Source organism: Pelophylax lessonae, assembly GCF_965119305.1.
Source record: "Pelophylax lessonae genome assembly, chromosome: 4".
NCBI classification, from domain to species: domain Eukaryota; kingdom Metazoa; phylum Chordata; class Amphibia; order Anura; family Ranidae; genus Pelophylax; species Pelophylax lessonae.
In genome coordinates, this window is record NC_138771.1 from 534066635 (window position 1) to 534091768 (window position 25134).

The window sequence follows — 25134 nt, forward strand, 5'->3', positions numbered from 1 at the left end:
GTGATGAGCTATGTTGAGTGATTTAGAAGTGAGAAAATGGTGGTTGTAGGGAATCTACAACTTGAAGAAAGAGTGAGGGAAAATTAATAGTGGAGATGAAGGAAATGCAAGTGACAACCAACACCGCCATAAATTTATGGCATAATGTGCTGGCGTGAATAGATACCAAGGTGAGAATGTGAACCAAACCGAACCAGTGAAAAATCAAAAAATAAATAAAAATAAAATAAAAAAAATAAAAAATAAAAATTAAATTAAAAAATAAATAATAAAATAGAACAGAAATAAATAAAATAAACTAAATGACAGTGTGCAGACAAGGGGAGTAAGAAAGATGAGAAACACCAGTGCGATAAATAACTAGTGATAATCATAATAGCATAGGGAAAATGCTAGATAGTTGTGGTAGAATGAATAATGACAGCCAATGTAGGTGATTACCTGGCAATCCAAACAGCAAGGTATCCTGTAGCCGTATGGACTGGAATGGAAAGAAATGGTGCCTATAAGGAGAACAGCTCCACCCCAAACACAGCTGACACGGCTTCTGTTGAGAGCCGTGTAATTAGTGGCATAATGTGCTAACATGAATAGATACCAAGGTGGGAATATAAACCAAACCGAACCAGTGAAAGAACAAAAAATAATAAATGACAGTGTGCAGACAGAGGGAGTGAGAGAGGTATATAAACATCAGTGCGATAAATATTAGGGATAATCATAATAGCATGGGGAAAATGCTAGATGGTTGTGGTAGAATAAATATTGATGACCAATGTAGGTGAATACCTGGCAATCCAAGCAGCAAGGTATCCCGTGGCCATATGGACTGGAATGAGAGAAATAGTGCCTATAAGGAGAACAGCTCCACCCCAAACAAAGCTGACACGGCTTCTATTGAGAGCCGTGTAATTGTGCTGTGTCCGGGGCCGACGCACCGAATGCGCATGCGTGGTACCCAACGCATGTCTCATGCGCCGGGAAAGAAGCGCAGGCGCATAGTTGGTAGCAACACATTGTCAGCCAATGGGCGGGCAAAGGGCCGATTGCGGCCATATGTGTCCACGAACAGAGGGAGATGAGTTGGTATCCAACTCAGGGACGCACAACCCGCGTCACCCGCGAAACATGTTGGGCCAGTGTATGGGCATCAACGTTCATCACTACATCAAACCTATGTTACCCCTTGGGTTTCTGTGCATGCTACCTACAATATTTGCAATACAGTATCTATGTTTTTTAATACAGCAATCTCTTCTATATATGATGATGGTTTCTTCCAATAAAGATTGTTTTTTTACCCCATATGTACTTTGATTATTGGTCTAATGACGGTATCCCCTTTAAAAGTCCCCCTGCCCCTCCTTGTTCCTATTTTTTAGCCTCTGGCTCTAGTCACGTGGCTAAAAGAAAAAAAAAAAAGCCCCATTGAAGGCCAATGCGTCCGGTGCCCCGCATGTAGATTAGGGGGCTGGACGCAAGGTTGGGGGTGGGGGGCAGCGCCCCTGCGCCCCCCAATACACCAGCCGCCACTGAATCAGAAAGGGGCACAGATGAATGAAAAAATACACCCCATAGGCTAGTAGGAGCAGCAGAGGGGGGGGGGGGTGACATTCAGAATTTTCTTTTCTTATTCTGCACTGACTGCCTACAAAATGACCCTGTTCAATTCCAATCCGGGAGTCGGGGGCAGACTTGGTCCGGTTACTGGTCACCCTAATACAATCCTTATTATCCCTGCTGTCCACTTTGCATGGTCCTGAGCGTTTGGCAGCCCACTGAATTGTCAGATGTATGTGTGTAGCAGAGGGGGAGGGAGCAGGTAAACATGTATATCAGGGATCTCTCAGCCCACCATGAACACAGATCATGTATGTAGCACGCCTGGCGCTCGGGTCACGTGACGTGCCCGGATGACGACTTTGTTTTGCCTGATTTTTGCACTGCAGCAGTTCCACGTTCCTAATCACGTGGCGCCGGATGACAAGCCCCCCGCTCACGTGACCCGCCAGGCCCAACCACATTACGTAATGCCGTTCTATTTCCAGAGACAATGTCGGGGCGACGTCACTGAGAGAGGGGTCCCTGCTGTGAGTGACAGGCGCGTGCCAAGCCATGACGTCACCACCACCTTCCCCTCTGCCTGCAGAGTGGCACACAGTCCATGGCAGGCATGGGGGGGATCTCAGAGCAGGCGGGGGCCAAGCTGTGTGTACAATACGTATATAATAAATACATGTGTATGATATGACGTCATTCACCATATGTGTGTGCACCCGGGCAGTCATGTCACCCTCTGATCGGGTGAAGTGATCGCTGCGATAGGACGATCTCTATGGATCGGAGACCGATGTTGCTGCACGTGCAGGCAGGATTTGTTGGCACATTGCAGCCATCAGATGTGTGATTGTGGGAGGTGATCTCCCCCCCCAGCCGTGCACAGCTCCATGCATAGAAGCCTGGCAGAGAAACACATTGGATCCGATGACGTCACTACCTCCATGGCTTGCACACATTTCCCGGAGTGTGCCAATCATGTGCGAGGATGCGAATGGGAGTGGCTTCTGCCCTCTGGGTGTGTCCCTGTCAAACAGAACGCCAATCCCTGCCTGCCCTTGTTGACAGCGGTTCCTGCCTCCCTTCGCGACTCTGTTATTTGCCTGCCCCATGTGGTGGCTGAGCCAATGAGGCTTCGTGGGCGGGCCTCGTGCTGCTGCAGAGCTGCCAATCCATGGCCGCCACTGTGCCAATGGGCGTATCGGCGCAGGCGAGAAGGGGCGTAGCTTGCAGGAGCCGATAAACAACAATCCCAGCGCTTCCCCTCCTCCGGTAGAGTCCGGTTAGTGAGACAGCGGAACACGGTGAAGTGACGGAGCGCTCAGCTCACCACACACACACGGAACAATCTCCCCGTCCGCCAATATTCTGCCTCATCACCTCCGCCGGTACACCGTGCCCTGCCACCACCACTCCTCTCTCCTCCTCCTTGGTGCTGGAAAATGGCGGCCTCGGTCTGTGTCAACATTCAGATGCTGCTGGAGGCGGCGGAGTATCTGGAGCGGAGGGAGAGAGGTGAGCGAGAGATCTGGGGACGTCATCCGGGGCTTGTGTGTCACTGCTGGGGGAGGGGAGGACGGGGGACAACAAGGATCAGCATGGAGATCACTGACTGCTGGGACTTGTAGTGCTTCCCTGGATAGAGGTCTCACAACTGGTCAATCTACACACGTGTGCCCGTTATAGTCAGTCCCAGCACCCCTCAGCCTGGCCTGACAATGATCTGCCTGTATACACAATATATACAACACACCCCACAATGTCTGGGATCTATAGATCACATCCATACACAACCAATAAACCCTGTGTGTATTATTATTTTACATACACCTCATGGGAAAATTATCAGTGTTTTTACTATATATATATACATATCATAGGGTTGTGTGTGTAGTAAAAACACTGATCATATACCTGTGATGTGTATATACAATTATAATATAAAACATGATATATTGATCAATCTATATCTGCACATGATCAGAGTATTCCTAGCTGTCTGCACTATATAAACCTCCAATCACACACAATGAGCTCCCTTTGTATATGAAGCAGCCTGTACACATCCAGACTAGTATACATACATACATACATATATACATACATACATACATACATAGCAAAATAAAGAGCTGCCTACACATCTGTCTGTACATAGCAAATGGTACAGGATTTGTGAATGGAGACTTGTGTAGTACACATCATATGTGTGAATACATCATATATGGTGCTGCTGGGATATAAATAAAGCTGTGTGTTATGTGTTATATGGTCTTGTGTCATGTGTTGGAGCGACCATCGTATTTCCGAGGCATGTGTATGTTATTTTGTCAGAGGTGTGTTTTTATATTGTATTGTGTTGGAGGTATGCGTATGTCATTGTGTCATAGATGTGTGATATGTCATCATGTGTCGGAGGTACGTGTTTTTTCATCATGTGTCGTAGATGTGCAATATATCATCGTGTGTTTTGAGGTTCATGTGTTGGAGCGACCATCGTATTTTCGAGGCGTGTGTATGTTATTGTGTCAGAGGTGTGTTTTATATTGTATTGTGTTGGAGGTAAGCGTATGTCATTGTGTCATAGATGTGTGATATGTCATCATGTGTCGGAGGTACGTGTTTTTTCATCATGTGTCGTAGATGTGCAATATATCATCGTGTTGTAAATGTCTGTTGTGTCGGAGGTACGCGTTCTTTCATCATGTGTCGGAGGTGCATGTTTTGTCGTCAGGTTTCGGAGGTGCGTGTTTTGTCCTCATGTGTCGGAGGTACGCGTTCTTTCATCATGTGTCGGAGGTACGCGTTCTTTCATCATGTGTCGGAGGTACGCGTTCTTTCATCGTGTGTCGGTCTGTCGGAGGTACGCGTTCTTTTGTCATGTGTTGGAGGTACGCGTTTTGTCATCATGTGTCAGCGGTGCATGTTTTGTCGGAGGCGCGTGTTTTGTCGTCATGTGTCAGCAGTGCGTGTTTTGTCATCATGTGTCGGCGGCGCGTGTTTTGTCATCATGTGTCGGAGGCGCATGTTTTGTCATCATGTGTCGGAGGCGCATGTTTTGTCATCATGTGTCGGAGGCGCGTGTTTTGTCATCATGTGTCGGAGGCGCGTGTTATGTCGTCATGTGTCGGAGGTACGCGTTCTTTCGTCATGTGTCGGAGGTACGCGTTCTTTCGTCATGTGTCGGAGGTACGCGTTCTTTCGTCATGTGTCGGAGGTACGCGTTCTTTTGTCATGTGTCGGAGGTACGCGTTCTTTCATCATGTGTCGGAGGTATGCGTTCTTTTGTCATGTGTCGGAGGTACGCGTTCTTTTGTCATGTGTCGGAGGTACGCGTTCTTTTGTCATGTGTCGGAGGTGCGCGTTCTTTCGTCATGTGTCGGAGGTACGCGTTCTTTCGTCATGTGTCGGAGGTACGCGTTCTTTCGTCATGTGTCGGAGGTACGCGTTCTTTCGTCATGTGTCGGAGGTACGCGTTCTTTCGTCATGTGTCGGAGGTACGCTTTCTTTCGCCATGTGTCGGAGGTACGCGTTCTTTCGTCATGTGTCGGAGGTACGCGTTCTTTCGTCATGTGTCGGAGGTACGCGTTCTTTCGTCATGTGTCGGAGGTACGCGTTCTTTCGTCATGTGTCGGAGGTACGCGTTCTTTCGTCATGTGTCGGAGGTACGCTTTCTTTCGCCATGTGTCGGAGGTACGCGTTCTTTCGTCATGTGTCGGAGGTACGCGTTCTTTCGTCATGTGTCGGAGGTACGCGTTCTTTCGTCATGTGTCGGAGGTACGCGTTCTTTCGTCATGTGTCGGAGGTACGCGTTCTTTCGTCATGTGTCGGAGGTACGCTTTCTTTCGCCATGTGTCGGAGGTACGCGTTCTTTCGTCATGTGTCGGAGGTACGCGTTCTTTCGTCATGTGTCGGAGGTACGCGTTCTTTCGTCATGTGTCGGAGGTACGCGTTCTTTCGTCATGTGTCGGAGGTACGCGTTCTTTCGTCATGTGTCGGAGGTATGCGTTCTTTTGTCATGTGTCGGAGGTACGCGTTCTTTCGTCATGTGTCGGAGGTACGCGTTCTTTCGTCATGTGTCGGAGGTACGCGTTCTTTTGTCATGTGTCGGAGGTACGCGTTCTTTTGTCATGTGTCGGAGGTAAGCGTTCTTTCGTCATGTGTCGGAGGTACGCGTTCTTTCGTCATGTGTCGGAGGTACGCGTTCTTTCGCCAAGTGTCGGAGGTACGCGTTCTTTCGTCATGTGTCGGAGGTATGCGTTCTTTCGTCATGTGTCGGAGGTACGCGTTCTTTCGCCATGTGTCGGAGGTACGCGTTCTTTCGCCATGTGTCGGAGGTACGCGTTCTTTCGCCATGTGTCGGAGGTACGCGTTCTTTCGCCATGTGTCGGAGGTACGCGTTCTTTCGCCATGTGTCGGAGGTACGCGTTTTGTCGTAATGCGTCGGAGGCGTGTGTTTTGTAGGAGGCGCGTGTTTTGTCGCCATGCGTTAGAGTTGTGTGCATTTCCATTTTACAAGCATTACCTATGTGTGTTGTGTGACATTCCCCTGACAATGACCGTATGGAAGGAAATCTGTCAGGTGCATGCAGCCAAGGTTGATGTGGCCATGCTTGGCTGATGTGATGTGGCTAAGAAGCTTTATTTACAGATCTTGTTAATAAAATCCAGTCTGTGTGATGTGACTGTACATGTGATGAGTGATGTATGTACACAGCTGTATAATCAGATCTAAGTGTAGTAGTATTATTATTACAACTCATCACATCCACAGGCCTCCTGTGATTCATGTGAGATTCCAGCGCCCTCTGTCACATCGGCTGCATGTCACAGCACACCATCACCTGTGTTTTTTTTTTTTTAAATCTGGCTGAGATTGCAGCAGAACTGTCATCTAAATTCCTGCAAAAAACCATGTGTCCAGCCAGGGCTAATGGAAGCCCCCACATGTCTCCATGACTGCTAGGCAATGCACAGGGCTGCTGTCATAGTGAAAGCAGTCATTGCTGAGCATCTCAATAATAGTTGTTAATTATCCTGAAAATATTTTTTTTCTCTTGGATTTGGAGCCTATTATTATGCTAATATATTGAATAATTCACGTCATGCAGCAATGTGGTGCATGAAAATGGAGCCTGCCTTTCTGCATGGGCTCTCCGAATGTTACCACCGTGAAGGGATAGAAGCTCCAGCTAAAAATAGGCGTCATTTGCATTTCAAAAAAATGCAGGGCCAAATATTGTGTGACCTCCTAAGAGATGGCAGAGGTCTGCAGTCTAGGATGCAGCGGCTGTATACACCGATAGATAGACAATTATTGTATGTGTGTTACTTGCGGTCAACAGAGCAGATTCCAGTGGGGGAGGGGGAAGTACTGTCAGGAGGAAAAAAAAATGTGTTTTTGTTTTGTGTATATAGAAATGTAATGTAGCGTTAGCGTTCCTACTGCAGTTTATGTTTATTTACTTTTTGTTTCATTTTCAGATATATACACATACATACATTTATTTAAAGCATACATAAAAATATAATTTGGCTAGAATTAAAAAAAATAAAATCAAAGAAACATAATAAATACACACACAGCCAGTGGGAGAAGGACCCTATAAAAATATAATTTGGCTAGAATTAAAAAAAATAAAAATCAAAAAAAAATATATATATAGTTTCTTTTATTTTTATTTTTTTTAATTCTAGCCAAATTATATTTTTATGTATGCTTTAAATGCCTGCAATGTTGGGCTGAAATCATTTTACTCTCTAACATCTCCTAGTATTTGGTGTAGTTTAGTAAATGATTGTGTCTTCTATGAAATGTCTTCGGATCTAGTACTGGTGTGTAAAGCGCATAGGTTAGTGTTAATTTTTACTTTATGAAATTTTTCAGTTTGGCTTGATCTGCAGAAGAAAAAAAAATATTTATTTTTCTGTTCATTTGCAATAGTGTTTGGCTGAATGAGTGTGGCAGTTAATGTGCCTATATGGTATCGTAATGCAGGGGGTTAGTATTGAGGCCTTGCAGCAGCGGAGATTGGGCTTTATTCCAGTTACATGTGGAATTTGTATAGGCTTGGGTTCCTTCAGAGGTTGCTAGGGGTTCCATGAACAATTACCAATTTCTGCCTCTTAGATAACTTACCCTTGACATAAATTATCTTTTCAGCTATCAGTAACAGTGGTATTTTGGTAACTGAATATAATTTTTCAACTGGCCACCAGTTTAAAGCGGAGTTCCACCCAAAAGTGGAACTTCCGCTTTAGGGAGTCCTGACCCCCCGACATGCCACATTTGGCATGTCATTTTTTGGGGGGGGGAGCGGGTACCTAGTTTTGACAGGTACCCGCTCCCACTTCCGCTCGGAGCGCCGCGGCGCCCTGAGCGGAAGTTCTCCTCTCCCCCTCCCTCCCTGCAATCTTCTGGGACACATCAGAGGTCCCAGAAGATTGCCGGCCAATCACGGCGCGCAGCGCGACTCGCGCATGCGCAGTGGGTACCCGGCTGTGAAGCCGCAAACTGTAACAGCCGGGTGCCCACAGCAGTGATGCCGGCGCCGAGGGAGAGGATCGAGGCTTCCGGCGGCCGCATCGCTGGACCGTTGGACAGGTGAGTAAATGGCTGGAACTCCGCTTTAAGAGGGTCCTTTTTTTTTTTTTGCCACTGGCCACCAGTGTAAGAGGGTCCTTCTCCCACTGGCCACCAGTGTAAGAGGGTCCTTCTTCCCACTGACCACCAGTGTAAGAGGGTCCTTCTTCCCACTGGCCACCAGTGTAAGAGGGGCTCCTTCTTCCCACTGGCCACCAGTGTAAGAGGGGCTCCTTCTTCCCACTGGCCACCAGTGTATGAGGGGCTCCTTCTTCCCACTGGACACCAGTGTAAGAGGGGCTCCTTCTTCCCACTGGCCACCAGCGTAAGAGGGGCTCCTTCTTCCTACTGGCCACCAGTGTAAGAGGGGCTCCTTCTTCCTACTGGCCACCAGTGTAAGAGGGGCTCCTTCTTCCCACTGTCCACCAGTGTAAGAGGGGCTCCTTCTTCCTACTGGCCACCAGTGTAAGAGGGGCTCCTTCTTCCTACTGGCCACCAGTGTAAGAGGGGCTCCTTCTTCCCACTGGCCACCAGTGTAAGAGGGGCTCCTTCTTCCTACTGGCCACCAGTGTAAGAGGGGCTCCTTCTTCCCACTGTCCACCAGTGTAAGAGGGGCTCCTTCTTCCTACTGGCCACCAGTGTAAGAGGGGCTCCTTCTTCCTACTGGCCACCAGTGTAAGAGGGGCTCCTTCTTCCCACTGGCCACCAGTGTAAGAGGGGCTCCTTCTTCCCACTGGCCACCAGTGTAAGAGGGGCTCCTTCTTCCCACTGGCCACCAGTGTAAGAGGGGCTCCTTCTTCCCACTGGCCACCAGTGTAAGAGGGGCTCCTTCTTCCCACTGGCCACCAGTGTAAGAGGGGCTCCTTCTTCCCACTGGCCACCAGTGTAAGAGGGGCTCCTTCTTCCCACTGGCCACCAGTGTAAGAGGGGCTCCTTCTTCCCACTGGCCACCAGTGTAAGAGGGGCTCCTTCTTCCCACTGGCCACCAGTGTAAGAGGGGCTCCTTCTTCCCACTGGCCACCAGTGTAAGAGGGGCTCCTTCTTCCCACTGGCCACCAGTGTAAGAGGGGCTCCTTTTTCCCACTTTGTCACCAGTGTAAGAGGGGGTCCTTCTTCCCACTTTGTCACCAGTGTAAGAGGGGGGTCCTTCTTCCCACTGGCCACCACTGTAAGAGGGGGTCCTTCTTCCCACTGGCCACCACTGTAAGAGGGGTCCTTCTTCCCACTGGCCACCACTGTAAGAGGGGGTCCTTTTTCCCACTTTGTCACCAGTGTAAGAGGGGGTCCTTCTTCCCACTTTGTCACCAGTGTAAGAGGGGGTCCTTCTTCCCACTTTGTCACCAGTGTAAGAGGGGGTCCTTCTTCCCACTTTGTCACCAGTGTAAGAGGGGGGTCCTTCTTCCCACTGGCCACCACTGTAAGAGGGGTCCTTCTTCCCACTGGCCACCACTGTAAGAGGGGTCCTTCTTCCCACTGGCCACCAGTGTAAGAGGGTCGTTCTTCCCACTGGCCACCAGTGTAAGAGGGGGTCTTTCTTCCCACTGACCACTAGTTTAAGAGGGGCTCCTTCTTCCCACTGACCACCAGTGTAACAGGGTCCTTCTCCCACTGGCCACCAGTGTAACAGGGTCCTTCTCCCACTGGCCACCAGTGTAAGATGGTCCTTCTCCCACTGGCCACCAGTGTAAAACTTCTCGTTACTGAAATAATTTTGTCATAGAACACCTCTGGGTGTTTGGCTAGTTCCTTATTATTCTTCTATATCAACTTACTGTCCAAGCTAATGTACTGCGAACTATAGATATAGTTGTTAGGAAGGTGTAGACCCGGTTCACACTCATGCGAGTGCCGGGTTCGCATGTAATGTCGGAGCGCACTGCTCCGACATTACATGCGATCAGCTGTGCGGTGCGAGTTTAGCCATACAGTTTGTATGGCTAAATTCGCATCGCACCCGGTGCAAACACGCACAGGAGGCATTTTTGCAGCCGCATCAGGATCGGATCGCACAGCGGTTCACACTTGTGCGATCCCATCCTGTGCGAACTGCACGATCGCACTGCGATATGCGATCAAACTGGGGGTGTCGTTAAGATTACATTGACACCCCCAGCGTATCGCATATGGCAGTGTGAACTGCCGGGGGTGCGTGTGCGATGCGGGAAAAGGCTGCGAATTCGCAGCTTTCCCGCATCGCAATAGTGTGACCCGAGCCAGGGTTCCTTTGTGATAACAAGGTTGAGAAAGGCTTTTCTGTATGTTTATGTTTGTTTTTTTTCGTTTGTTTGTTTTTCGCTAGCAGTCCCACTGGCATGGCTACAAGTAGTTTTCTGATGTTTCTGCAACTGATCATGGAATAAAGTACAATTGAATCTGTTGGCTGTGATATTTTAGGATTGTTTCCAGTTGTTAATTTGTTCTTTGGTTGCAGCTTAACTTATGCTGTTCCACAATTAAATTTAAGTGGTATTGTAGTCATTCATGACAGATCCTCGATCGGGCAATGAAGCATCTTCAAAGTGCTTGTGTAGGTACATGTATGTGATCTGGGGCAGGAGAGCCACCAGTCCACAGTATATCTACATGGGTCAGTTGGCAAACGGTTAACTGGCACCTGTAGTTGTGATCGATGGATAGTGGTCAGCTGTGTTTACAGAAAATGAATGCAGAAAAAATGTATTTTTTTAACCCGAACGAGCGAATACCAGGTGTGGGTGGTATTGGCGCCTTTTTGTAGGGGGAACAATAGAGAATAGGCCAAAAAATCACCCTGTCTGATAGACCTTTGCCATTAGTAATGTCTCTGTTGAGGTCATTGGAAATCCACAGACTTCTTGATTAAAGAAAAATGGCTTGATCTTTTCTCTACTGATTGCTCAGCAATATATATGTTACAGACTGTGGCAGAATGGGCTGGGGTTTGTACATATGGGCATTTCCATATTAAAATAATATTGTGAGAATCCTTCGCTGTGTGTGTATATAATAAACTAAATATGGGGCAGCTAACACATAAGAAGTATAAAAAAAACGTATAACAAAGACAATAAACAAAGTGTAGCTCCTTAAGGAAGTACATTTGGTAGATTAAATCAATGGTCCATACAGTGATAATGGTTCCTTTTGTATATGCGTCCATAATTAAGGCACCAATTCAGTGAGCTGACAACAAGGCAATGGTGTCCAGATAAGTTGACCGCCACCAATGGAAAAAAATGCAAACTCACCGGATGTAGTGGCTGCCATTACAGCAGCAAATAAGCCTCAAAAACTCCTATTGAAGTCTCTCTGAAAATCAGTTTTTCTGATTTCCAGAGAGACTTCCATCGGGGTTTTTGAGGCCTATTTGCTGCTGTAACGGCGGCCACTACATCCGGTGAGTTTGCATTTTTATTTCCATTGGTGGCGGTCTACTTATCTGGACACCATTGCCTTGTTGTCAGCTCACTGGATTGGTGCTTCAATTATGGATACATTTTCAAAGAAACCATTGTCACTATATGGACCATTGATTTAATCTACCAAGTGTGGTTACACCAGGGCTCGGCAAATCCCAGGCACCAGGTCGCATTTGGGACTAGAAATTGCCTCCTGCTTTTGTCAGCCCATTCACTTGTTAGCACCAGGCATGAGTAATTCCTAACGCCGCTATCCCTCAGCCTGTCGCATGCCAGCACCATGAACGTCTCTCCGCATACAGGCCAAAAGCGCAGAATTTATTCTCTTACTCCCGTTTATTCCAGGCCATGCACTTATTTTTTTTTCCTCTGGACGGGCTCGATTGGACCTCAGTTCCGGGTGCAGCTATGGCACTTTTCCACTTCAAGTACCGGCTCGGCTCCACTCGTCCCTGCTTGGCTTGGTTTGGTTTTCCACTGCATGGTATGGTGTTGGAACGGTTCGGTACGGTTTGGTACCGTTTGCTTTTCCACTAAAGTAGTAAGTGGGTGGGATAACAACGATTCTCTGACCAATCAGTGGCTAGTAGTGACAAACAATCAAGGCTGCATGCAAAGGATTGTGGGATATGGTACCGGTACGACCCTCTTGGAACCACAACCGAGGTGGTACTGTTTAAGCGAGCTGTACCGTTCGGTTGCATGTAGTGGGAAAAGCGCCGCCGTACTGTACCGAAACGTTCCAACACCGTACCATGCAGTGGAAAAGGGCAAAAGCGAGCCGAACCGTTCGGTTCCATGCAGTGGAAAAGCACCACTAGCAAAGGATGTTCGGTTTCAGAGCTAGACTTCCAGCCGGCAAGCAAAGGCAAAACGGGGGGTAGCGGGAATACAGCGGAGGAAAAGAGCAGAGAGCGGTGGCCAGCATCTGCCTGGAACAGGGACTTGTCCCATGTATAGAGTGTAGTAGAGGTGCACAGACATGTGGGTACCCATTTAGTGCGGGGCTCCTGTGTGAGGTGAGGATAGCCCAGCCCCCAGTGTATGCGCTGTGGGTAGCTCCTTCCGTCAGGCTCTGCCTTGTACTGTATGTATTCAGGGCTGAGCCCTCTGCTCCTCTCTCCCATCCTCTGCTAGGGCCCATTTACACCATGGAAATGCAGAGGTCTGGGCAAACCGTGTACAGTACAGTGCTTTGTGGCCCCAGCTGCTCTGTCATTCCTCCCCCAATAAAACTGTACTGACATATGCTGTAGGTGAGTCTAGGTGGGAGCGCTGGAACTGGTGTGTGCAGGATCATCCCCTCAAGCCCCATGATGAGCGGGGCATCAACAGAGCCCCCATGGTTAGCGCGGGGATCAGCGCAACCCCCCTATGGTGAACATGGGGAAAGTGTGGGGGATCACACTGTGGTAAATGTGGGGATCACCCCCTATGACAGGGCTTGACAAATAAGCTGGCTCCTGGATTCAAAGCAAGTTTGTCAACCCCTGGTTTACACCTTTGCTATGCCTGATTTCATATATTTCCTTAAGGCGTTACTTCCATATTAAAGCACATATGGCACAACCATAGAACTTTTAAGGTTTGTTAGCACCAGTTGTGGTAGGACATTGATTTGCAAATGTCAATAAAAAAAATGCCAGTCACAGCTGGGTTTATGCAAGGATCAGAATAATCTGTGTTAAAGATTTTCTCACCGATTTTACTTTATCTGATCAGTCTTAGCTTTTGTCAAGGGGTCAGAGGTCACCTGAAGGCTGACTTGTTCACTGCCCAACCTCTATGCTGCACACTTAGATGCTGAAAGAATGCACGGTCAGACTAATTCCTGTTAGATCTCAAAATGAATCAAAAGGCCAGTTTTTGCAAGGGAAGATTATTATTATTATACAGGATTTATATAGCACCAACAGTTTGCACACCAGGGCATGACAAATACCAGCTCGCCATGGCGACTAGAAGTTACATCCTGGCACCTGGGCTTTTATCAGCCCATTCACTGTTGGCACCAGGTGCAGCAATGCACAATTCCTATGGTCCAAACTATTTTTTTTAACGTTTAGCCCTGCTGCGGGCAAGCAGCACGGTTTACTTTTTGGATGGAAGTATTCTGGTAGCTGCTTCCATACACCCCTTGCCTTTTTTGTTGGGCCAGAATGTGACTGGTTTTCTAGGAAAAAATACTGGTTTTAACTTGTAAACAAAAAGTGTCCGAAATAGGGCTGGGGCTTAAGTGGTTAAGGACCAAGGCCCTTTTCACACTTAACAGGGTGCACTGTCTCTCTTAAAAGCAATCTGAGGTGGATTGCTTTTCAGACCATAGTGAAAGGAGGTTTGCAGGCAGTCGGAACACAATATTGCAGTCTCCTGATACTGGTGAACAGCGATTTTTGCATTGCAGGACCATGAGACAACTGCGAGCCAACCATTTGGTCCCATTCACCTACATGGGAGCGTTTGACAGGCTGCCATCTGTCAATCACGGCATGTCGTAGTGTAGCCAGCTGATTGATTACAGTTTTCCTACAAGCCCATTTGACAAAATTCAATCGGCTTCTGTCAAACAGGCATGGACACACGTGGATCAAAATTTGACCAGTCCCCGCTAAACTGGCTGAATTTCGATCCATCTCCGGCCAGCCTTTAATGTTTTCGTTTATCATGAACACTAAGTTAAAGTTCACTAAACCCACATCATAAAAAAAAAACTATTAAAGTGTTTGTCGCCTTGGAGCTGCATTACACTGCCAGCCCCTCTCATGTATTCAGCTATAACACACTGTGTAAGTGTATGTGGAAAACAAATCCTCTAAATACCATTTTTGCAGATATCTTCGGGCCGGTCATATGACTCCTGGCCGTTCTTTTACTCTGAGGAGGAGGAGGAGTAGGGATCTCCTGCTGACGCCAGCCGGGGGGTCACATGACTGCTGTGCTGGCCGCTCGGCTCCTCTCACTGTAGCCCTTAGATGGGGGTGGAGAGCGGCCGGGAGTCACGTGACTGGCCTTAAGATATCTGCAAAAATGGTATTTAGAAGCATTTTCCACATACACCTACACTGTGTGTTATAGCTGAATACAAGAGAGGGGCTGGCAGTACATTTTTTAAATGTTTAAATAAATACTAATAGAGGCAGGAAGGGAGGGGCAACACACACACACAGCTGACAGGCGGAGGGGGGAGGAGGAGAACACCAGAGAGCAGAGGGGACGGGGGAGAGGACAGTGGAGAGAGTGGATGAAGGAGACACATATGCTGACCATGATCTCCTAGCTCAGCAGCCATGGTATGCTCTCATGGAGGAAGAAAGGACCAGGTAGGATCAAACCGGTATTGTAGTAGATACAAAGGGGTAATTGAAAAAGAAAGCACTAAGTTACAGCTTGCACAATAAAGAGACAGGAGCGTAGTGGGGGGAGGTGGTTAACAACCACTTTAATAAATGCCGTTTTGCATGCTATTCATACTCACTCAGTCACTATGGGATTCATTTTCTGTATTCTGCAAAAAACCTGGTTGATCCTGCTGCTCTCCATCTCCCCCTTCTGTTTTATATCCCCAATTCAGCTGGGAATTTTGCAGAGCAGTGTTGGCAACTCTGCACATGCTCAGTTTACAGTGATTTTCCATGCTGAGCATTTCCTCCCTACCACACCTGAGCAGCCCATGTGACTATAGAGTCACACATGTGGGCGTATACATACACAGTGGTAAATGACAACCCACTCCCTTCCTTCTCCTTTATGCTCACTAGCCAGCTAAACACAACGAAGATGGGATATTATATGTAGATTCACAGAGGCTTCATCTCCCTCTTATTCTAAGACACAGGCTGAAGGGGTGTGACACAGACTGTGGCTGGCAAAAATCTGCCTACTCCATGGTATTGCCAAAAACAAATTTGAATTTAAATATAAATTTGTTTTGACTTTTATAACAGTTTATTGATATTTAACAGTTTATTACTCTGTGTTCCAAAGGCAGTTTTTTAACATGTGACCGGCAGTAGAGGACTAGAAGCTCCTCCTGCCACTGTTTCCCTGCAGACAGGCTGGGGAAAGAGCTGGGTCATGTGACAGCTGTATATCCATTAAGAAAAAGGTACTTAGATTTTTTTTTTTTTTTTCTTCAAATAATTGCAGTGCCATCATCCACATACAGAAATAGAAGGGTCAATGTATATTAAACTGTGTGTTTAGTATCACTTTAACCCTAACATGTACATGTATGTACTTCTACTGTTCAATCCCATAATGCACTTGTCTGCTCATATAAAGATGCAGCCCTGTGTTTACATGCACCGAATACAGAAAAGTAGACCTACCCTAAGCAAAGCTCTGTTCCTCTGGACCTACCATAAATAAAGCCATGTCCCCATGCACAAAGACGGAACAGACATGGGCCGTAGATGCAGGAATTCAGACATTTGCACAGCAACCATTAAAATGACCATTTGTTAATTGCCTTGCTTTTGAGAAGATAAAATGTTGTGTTTTTTTTTTTTTTTTTTTAAATAATTACAGTTCCTTCATCCACATACAGAAATAGAAGGGGCAATGTAAATTAAACTCTGTGTGTTTAGTATGTTACTATACAAGTAATCCTATTATATTTATTATACCACTACTAAATGTGTTGATTATTAAACATATTTGGCTCCTAATCTGTTTCTTGTAATTCAAGTCATACATGAATGTGTAGGTCTGAATGGTGTTCTTACCCCACCCTCCCCTGCTTCCTTTCTTGTAAACCGTGTGCTATTCCTTTAAGAATATTGTGATTTTTTCGAGTATTGTCCTTGTGCATGTTGTATGTAGGATCCTGAGCTACCTTGTCCTGCAGATGTTTTCCTCCAGCAGTTGTGTCCTCATGCTAGTGTTGTTATAGGGAAGACAATTGATGTAGCACCCCACTAATTGTCATGTCTCTTCTGCTGTGCACAGAAGCCGAGCATGGTTATGCTTCCATGTTGCCTTACAATAGCAAAGAGAGGGATAGCTTGAAGAGGAAAAGCAAATCGAAAAAAAGCAGCAGTAGCAGGTAAGCCGGTGTCGGTTGTGTTTTCTTCTTTTGCCTGTGAAATTCTGCAATATGCCTCAGTCAGTACGGGGTTGTTCTCAGTGCTCACATGCAGTCCACATGTGACATTTGGCAGGCTGCTCACCCCCATGGATTTGTGCCTTCACTGAGAAACCTCTGGTGGCTTTTGCTCTTGTTTTCCTGTGAAAAATACATCTAAGCTGCTGAAGCAGTGAGAATGAAGGACAGATCGGCATGACGTGAATCAAGCAGCAAAAAATGACACATTAGGGTGATGTGAGATTGGCACTCCAGGGTGGATTTGATTTAAATCAAGTCGGTTTTAAATCACTAGCAAAAAAGGCTTGATTTAAACCATCATTTTAAAGAGCAACTGTCATCCCTGACTCATTGACCGTCCCATTCACTTTAATAGGATGGCTGATGATACGGCAGTGACACAATAAGGTGAGGGACGTGGCAGCAAGGTGAGTGGATGCTCATTAACAGGCGCTGCCATGATGGATCTGAAATGACAGGTGCTCTTTAAATGTAAGGACTCATTCTTGCTGGTAGTTAGTGTGAAATTGTGTGAATGCATCAATGCAGTGCATGTTAACTGTAACTATTGCAGAATATACAGCCTCATGCTACATAACGAAGCTCCATTTCATGCTGAATAAACTCAATTATTAATGTATCTTAAATAGAAAAAATAGAATCTCACCCAAAAGCATTTTATTTAGTCCCGGTTCACACTTATGCGATGCGGGAAGGCTGCGAATTCGCAGCCTGTTCCCGCATCGCAAACGCACCCCTGGCGGTTCACACTGCCATATGCGATACGCTGGGGGTGTCAATGTAATCTTAACGACACCCCCAGTTTGATCGCATATCGCAGTGCGATCTTGCAGTTCGCACAGGATCGGATCGCACAAGTGTGAACCGCTGTGCGATCCGATCCTGATGCGGCTGCAAAAAAGGGTCCTGTGTGTCTTTGCTGCGGGTGCGGTGCGAATTTAGCCATACAAAGTGTATGGCTAAACTCGCACCGCACAGCCGATCGCATGTAATGAAGGAGCAGTGCGCTCCGACATTACATGCGATCGCCGCAGCCGCACATATGTGAACGGCACTTAATAAGATTTAAATGAAAAAAATAAATAAATAAAAGATATCTGATTTTAAATAAAAAAAAATTCATTTAAATAAAAACAAAACTTTTTTTTTTTTTTTTTAATCAATGATTTTTATCCACCCTGAGCACAACCATTGTGGTCTGTGCAGGAATAGGATTCATTATAGAAGATGTCTACATATGTGTATTATAGATCTACTTTAGTCTGCCCTGTAATTGTAGTAGATTTGTTGTATCCACACAACTAGATTTTGGTCTCATGTCTATAAATAATCTGATCACGTGCAGATCCTTTGTTTGCCACTGACATCTGCTACTGGACAAGTAGGGCTATCACTATAACCATGGTCCGAGGTTTTCCAGTGGAAATCTCACACAATAGAGTATATGCTAAAAATTGCCCCTTGGGCAGTTTTATTTTTATAGAATGGAAACATGATTTAAAGTGTCACTAAACCCACATCATAAAAAAACAATCAATAAATGCTGTATTACATGCTGTTCATACTCTCTTATTTACTATGAGATTAGTTTTCTGTACAGTAAACCCCCCTCCATTGCGGGGGTTACGTTCCGGACCCAGCCGCGAAAAGTGAAATTCCGCGAAATAGAAAAACTCTATTAAAATGCATTGTAGGCATGTTTATTTTACTGTCACTGTACGTGTAAAAGCATTTTAAGGTCTTTAAACACACTTTTAAAACAATAGAAACTCATTTAAACACATAAAAGATACTAAGAGACATAGCAAGAGCTATGGAAAACACAAAAATATTTCATTTTTAATGATTTATATAGTAAAATAACATTACAAAAAAAAACGCGAATTACCGGGACCGCAAAAACTGAACTGTGATGGAGCGGGGGATTACTGTATTCTGCAAAAAAACTGGCTGATCCTGCTGCTCTCTATCTCCACCTTCTGCCCAAGTCCCCAATTCAAATAGAAAGTTTGAAGCTGTGGTGGTAACTCTGCACATGCTCAGTGTTCAGTGAGTTTCTATGCTGAGCATTTCCTCCCTATCACATCTGAGCAGCCCATGTAAGTATAGAATCACACATGTGGGCGTATACACAGTGGTAAATGACAACCCACTCCCTCCTCCTTCTCCATGCACACTAACTAGCTAAACACAATAGGGACAGGATATTGCATGTAAATTGATGGTGGCTTCACCTCCCTCTTATTCTAAGACACAGGCTACAGGGGCATGACACAGCCTGTGACTGGCAGAAATCCGCCCACACCATATTATTGCCAAAAATAATAAAAATTTGATTTCAAATATATATTTGTATGACAAATAAACCAGTTTATTGATATTTATTGATTTTTACACTGTATTCCATAGGCAGTTTTTTTCTTATTCTGAACATGTGACCAGCAGCAGAGGACTAGAGGCTCCTCCTGCTTATGTGACAGCAGTATATCGATTAGGAAGAAAGTACAGAAATAGAAGGGACAATGTAAATTAAACTGTGTGTGTTTAGTATCACTTTAACCCTAACATGTACATGTATTTACCTCTACTTCCCAATCCCACAATGTACTTGTCTGCTCACATAAAGATGCCGCCCTGTGCTTATATGCACTGAATACAGAAAAGTAGACGTATCCTAAACAAAGCCATGTCCCCATGCACAAAGACGAAACAGACATGGACTGTAGATGAAGGAATTCAGACATTTGCACAGCAACATTAAAATGTCCATTTGCCCATTGTCATGCTTTTGAGAAGATAGAATGTTTGTTTTTGTAGGGCAGAGAATGAAACCTCATCTGTGTGCATGGGCCCTTATTATGCAGCACTAGTGCTATAGTGAGCCTGTGAGGGTAGAAGATTTGCTTTTAGAGAACACAAGCCCCAGGGCTGGAGTGGAGATGGACTGGGATTGGTGTGGCAGACTTAAAAGCCAGGGTACAATCTTACTGGGCAGTGGAAGAAGCCATTGGAACAGTAGGCAGTCAACGCTTTGGGCTCTATACATTGATAGCCCCCAGCCAGAAAGTATGAATTGAACCAATCAGCTCAGTACATTCTTGTACTGTCAGAGCTAAGAGTCGTGCAAACAAGTCCTCCCAATCCAAGGTTGTGATGCCACCTCACATATTTCTACTACGGGGTCCACTTTATTTTACCACTGCTGGTTATCTCAGGAAACCTGCTTATACACGTTCAGCTGGATCAACAAAGCAAATTATCTACTATTTGAATGTAAATATTAACCCATTTCGTGCACCAAATTACCAAATAAATTCCTCAAGTTCTATGGCTTGTACCAACTACACAAAATCAAGTTACAAGTTCTATGCTGTGTGCCAATGTTGTAATCCTAAAACCAGTTCTAAAATCTACACCATTACCAGAGTGTCATAAATACTGTGGGCAGTACAGTGGCTTAGTGCTTTTGCTTGGCAGCACTACCTGCTTGTAGTATTGTAGTATATGTGTCCTCCCTGTGCCTACGTGGGTTTCCTCCAGGTACTCTGATTTCCTCCCACACTCTAAAGACATGCTGAATTGCTGATAGGTTAAAGTGATACTAAAGTCTTGTGTTTTTTTTTTTTCCTTTTTTTATTTAAAAAAAATTACAAACGTTATACTTACCTGCTTTGTGCAGTTGGTTTTGCACAGAACAGCCCAGATCCTCTTCCTGGTCCCTTGCCAGTGCTCTTGGCCTCTCCCTCCTGCTGAGTGCCCCCACAGCAAGCAGCTTGCTATGGGGGCACCCGAGCCGAGACACTGCTCAGTGTGTCCATTCAGACACGGGGCCGCGCCTTGGCCATTGGTTCACTGACTTTGACAGCAGCCAAAGCCAATGGCACCCGCTGTGTATTCCAGGCAATCAGGAGGGAGAGTCACCGGACAGCCAAGTCTCTCTCGTGCAACATTGATGGATTGAGATGGGGCTCAGGTAAAAGGGGCTTATTCAAACCCCCTTTTCTTTACTTAGGGGGCTGCTCCATACAGAAGGTTTTTTATCTTGATGCATAGAATGCATTAAGATAAAAAAAAAACCTTCTGTCTTTTTATATTCACTTTAACTAGTATGATTGTGAGTTAGGGACCTTCGATTGTAAGCTCCTGTAATAAATATAATAAATAGCCAGATGGGATGTATTGCCAACCAGCACTGTAGGAAGGGGGGGGGGGTGTATGGACAGCCAGCAGGGTGTAGCAAAGCAGGAAAGAGGATAAAATTTCCTATGGAAGATTGCCTCAATTTTTCACCATACTTTTGGCACAAATCTGGCGCAAGACCACCATGCAACAAATTATTAAATTGGCATAAGCCATATTTACAAATTTGTTGTGGGAAGCACTAATTAAGCAGACATTATGGGATTGATTTACTAAAACTCAAGAAAGCAAAATCTGGTGCACCCCTGTATAGAAACCAAAAGGGATCCAGTTTTTTTTTTTTTTTTTTTTTTAGCTTAATTGAACAAGCTGAAGTTAGAAGCTGACTTGCTACCATGCACAGCTGTGCCAGATTTTAGATTCTCCAGTTTTAGTAAATCAACCCCATAGAAGAAATTGTGTACATTTTTTTTTTTTTACGTACGCTGCCAATGTTTGTTTATCCCTTTTCTTTGTATATGAATCATTTTTTTTCCTTTTTATCCTGTATGACGCTTTATTTTGTATACTTGTTTTGTTGCCCCTGACATGTTTTACTTTCACTTCTACCTGAAATTCTCCAGCACAGATTCCCTATGGACTTTGCCTAATGTAGGAAAATGTTGAATGTTGAACCTTTTTACTTGGCAGGATTGTCACACTGTTACTATGGCAACTTCAGCTGGGATTAGGCTACGACTGTGCACTCACGGGCAAGCACGCTGTTGGATTCCCTAGCCATGACAATTTGCTTCCCCCAGCTTGGAGCTTTGATTATAGAGCGAATACTCTCACGTGAACAAGGGGGGGGAGGTCACACAGAGTTCGGGCCTAATGGGACATCCCTGGAGATAATTGTCACCACCAAATTGGTTGTGTGAAAGGCAGCGATACTGGGACAAAACTAACATTGGGCAAATTAGATGCCGTTTTTCCCGACTGGCTGATTTGCCTGCTAATTTATACAATGTAACAGAAAATGTGGAGACCTTCAATTATTTACTTACAGATCTAATTGTAAGTGACCAGCAACAAACCTGAGCCCAGAACATTGCAGCACTGACGCAAATTGAATGTGACAGTGTTCCTAAATAGTTACTATGGTAATCGCATAAATAATTAGGCTGATACCATGAAAAAAAAAAATGGTTGATTAACATTTAAATTTGAAGCGTTACTACTGAACCTACAGTGTGAAAGATACAGCAGTAACAGATGAGTCATGAAAAAACCGCATGCTAGAACTGTCGAATGTCAACGATTGTTTGCCATTGTGGCCCAGTTTACTTAGGTAAAAATAAATGCAAAGCTGAAGCCAATAAGTGAATGCAAATCTGAAGCCAATAAGTGATCATTAGGCTGAGCTTGACAGCTGATAATATATAAGCAGCTGAATTCCATCCTTTGCTTGGGTAAAATAATGCAGTCCGCCATGTTCAGACTATACAGTCTAGTGCTGGTCCTGGGAAAGGCAACGGAAACTCAGTTTTACAACCAATGGCTGTTTTGCTTAACCAGTTAAAAAAAAAAATTCCCTGACCCTGTAATGAACTAATCAAGTGATTTTAAGCTTTAAGCTAGAAAGTGGAGAGCCCAAGAACATCCCAACCCCCTACGATCAGCTGTCGGAAATGAGCCTCTAAGCAGCTCTGAGGCTACTACATAGGTCGCGGCTCCCCCCCTTTTTTTATGAGATACAGCCTAGCCTCAAGTATAAATTGAAAGCAAGTGTGATTCCATATTTTATGAAGTTTACCCTACCCTAATGGGTAAAGATATTCAATTTTTTGACCCATCATTTATTTAAGAGGGTTCTAGCCTAACACCTTACTGAACATTACACAGTTATTCCGGTCTCAGAACTACTCTTATGACTTGTTGGACTTTTAGCAATGTGTTGACTTGCAAACCTCCTTCCAGCTTTTGGAACGTGGCTTTTCCTAGTTAACAATTTTTTTCATATAAGAAACTTGTTTATTCCCATAAGGGATGACCCATGATGACCAGTGCCCCTTACCCTCTGGTATTTTAGCACTTCTGTTTCCTTCACACATATACCTACCCAGACTACCCCATCTAAACCCTTCTTATAAACGAGATGCGGGCACATTGCTTTGTTTGGTTTATTTATCTCTATTGGTTTAGTCAAAACTTTAATTGATGGTATTGCATGATTCATACCTTGTGATATACAGCTCTGTCAAACTCTATAGAACTCTTGCACCCCCATAAAATGATACATGTACTAATTGCATGCCACGCTATGTCTGTATGTATTCAGCTTTGCTTTCTATACTTTCCGCAATGTGAAATTCCGTAATAACTTGTTTTGTTAAAAAAATGTAATTTCCATTTTATGTTAAAGTTAAACCCATGTACAAGCATTGTATATGTTTATAGACCAACAGTGTGCAAAAAGTGTGGGTGTATCTGTGTACATCAAAAATGGAGCAGTTAGCTCAATATCTGGATTTGGAATAGAAGTAGATTTGTTCATATGTAGTTCTTTCCAAATCGAAAGGTTTCGGCAATTTAATGTCCAAATGATATTGTCCTATAATAAGTGCATGTGCAGTTATCCAGGTCATACCCCTATCATGTCTAAAGTCCTGGATGTTCTGTGCCCTATGGAATTAATTTTGGATACGCATTGACCACAGAGGTTTACATCATACATAGGGTTTAAAATGGAAGATGAGTGTGAAACAACACAGTGAAATGAACATGTATTTTTAAATCTAACAAACTTTGCTATCCGCTATGACTCCACCTCTGTGTCTTTTGCTTATTTTTTATTTTTATACTAGGGAAATGTTAGTAGATGGCCTTCTTACTGTTGTAGTTAGGTTCCTTCCACAGCTGCAGTTTCTGTCCACCTAAAGGCTACCATTACAGCCGGAGAAAGCTCTACAGATGGCATTACTACTGCAATCTTGACTTGGTTTCCGTAGTTTGATAGGTTGCCCCACCGTCAATAGGAGCGTACCACAACCATAAGCCATACGCATTGCTTACAACTGCAGCATAGTACCGTATATACTCGAGTATAAGCCAACCCGTGTATAAGCCGAGGCCCCTACTTTTACCACAAAAAGATGGGAAAAATGATTGACTCGAGTATAAGCCTAGGGTGAGAATGCAGGGTGGCGGGCATGGTACAGGAGAATGCAGTGTGGCTGGCATGGTACAGGAGAATGCAGTGTGGCTGGCCACGGTACAGGAGAATGCAGGGTGGCAAGCATGGTACCGGAGAATGCAGTGTGGCTGGGATGTACAGGAGAATTCAGGGTGGCAGGCATGGTACAGGAGAATGCAGTGTGGCTGGCATGGTACAGGAGAATGCAGTGTGGCTGGCATGGTACAGGAGAATGCAGGGTGGCAAGCATGGTACAGGAGAATGCAGTGTGGCTGGCATGTACAGGAGAATTCAGGGTGGCAGGCATGGTACAGGAGAATTCAGTGTGGCAGGCATGATACAGGAGAATTCAGAGTGGCAAGCATGGCACAGGAGAATTCAGTGTGGCAAGCATGGTACAGGAGAATTCAGGGTGGCAGGCATGGTACAGGAGAATTTAGGGTGGCAAGCATGGTACAGGAGAATGCAGTGTGGCTGGCATGTACAGGAGAATTCAGGGTGGCAAGCATGGTACAAGAGGTTGCGGGCATACTAGTGCGGCTGTCTCACTTACCTGTTCCAGAGGCGCCTTCATTTTAAAAATGGCGCCGCCTGGCCCCGACACGTCACTGCGCACGCGCCGCCGCCGCTCGGGACAGCTGGTATACGTTCGGCTATTTCCGGCCTGTCCCGAGCACGTCGGAGCGGCCGGGAACTTTTTTTTTTTTGTTGACTCGAGTATAAGCCGAGGGGGACGTTTTCAGCACAAAAAAAATGTGCTGAAAAACTTGGCTTATACTCAAGTATATACGGTATTTCAATACAGTGAGATTTAAAGAGGATGAAAAAAAGCACAACCCGCCCCCTCCAAAAAAAAAAAAAAACAGCAGACTCGCCTTCCGAATGCCTGGCATCCACTGCCCTACCTTCCTCTTTTCAGAGACACTGTCATCTGTGTGGCAGAGCCAGCATCTGAGAATTTGTTATTACTGTTTGACAAAGACCAGTAGCTCTTCTGTGCCAACCGATCAAGTCTAGCACACGGAAGGCTTGCAGCAAGGTTCCTGGCAGCCATGCCTCTGGTCCCAATTGAATGTATTCATAGAGTTTGGAATTCCTATGACAGTTGAATAAAAGGAGAAGATGGTTTTGATACAGTGGGTAAAATAAGTATTGAACAGGTCCATACATGCAATCC

At 45.3% G+C, this 25134-nt stretch overlaps 1 protein-coding gene across 1 annotated transcript in view; it reads left to right on the forward strand.

Moving 5' to 3' along the window:
* The first annotated feature begins 2789 nt into the window (after positions 1 to 2789).
* The window catches only part of MXD1 (MAX dimerization protein 1), a 49220-nt gene continuing 26875 nt past the window's right edge, over positions 2790 to 25134 (forward strand). The window contains exons 1-2 of the mRNA XM_082255365.1: positions 2790 to 3072; positions 16486 to 16582. Of these exons, the coding sequence (XP_082111491.1) occupies positions 3000 to 3072; positions 16486 to 16582 (170 nt within the window). The 5' untranslated portion in view covers positions 2790 to 2999. The remainder of the gene's footprint in view (positions 3073 to 16485; positions 16583 to 25134) is intronic.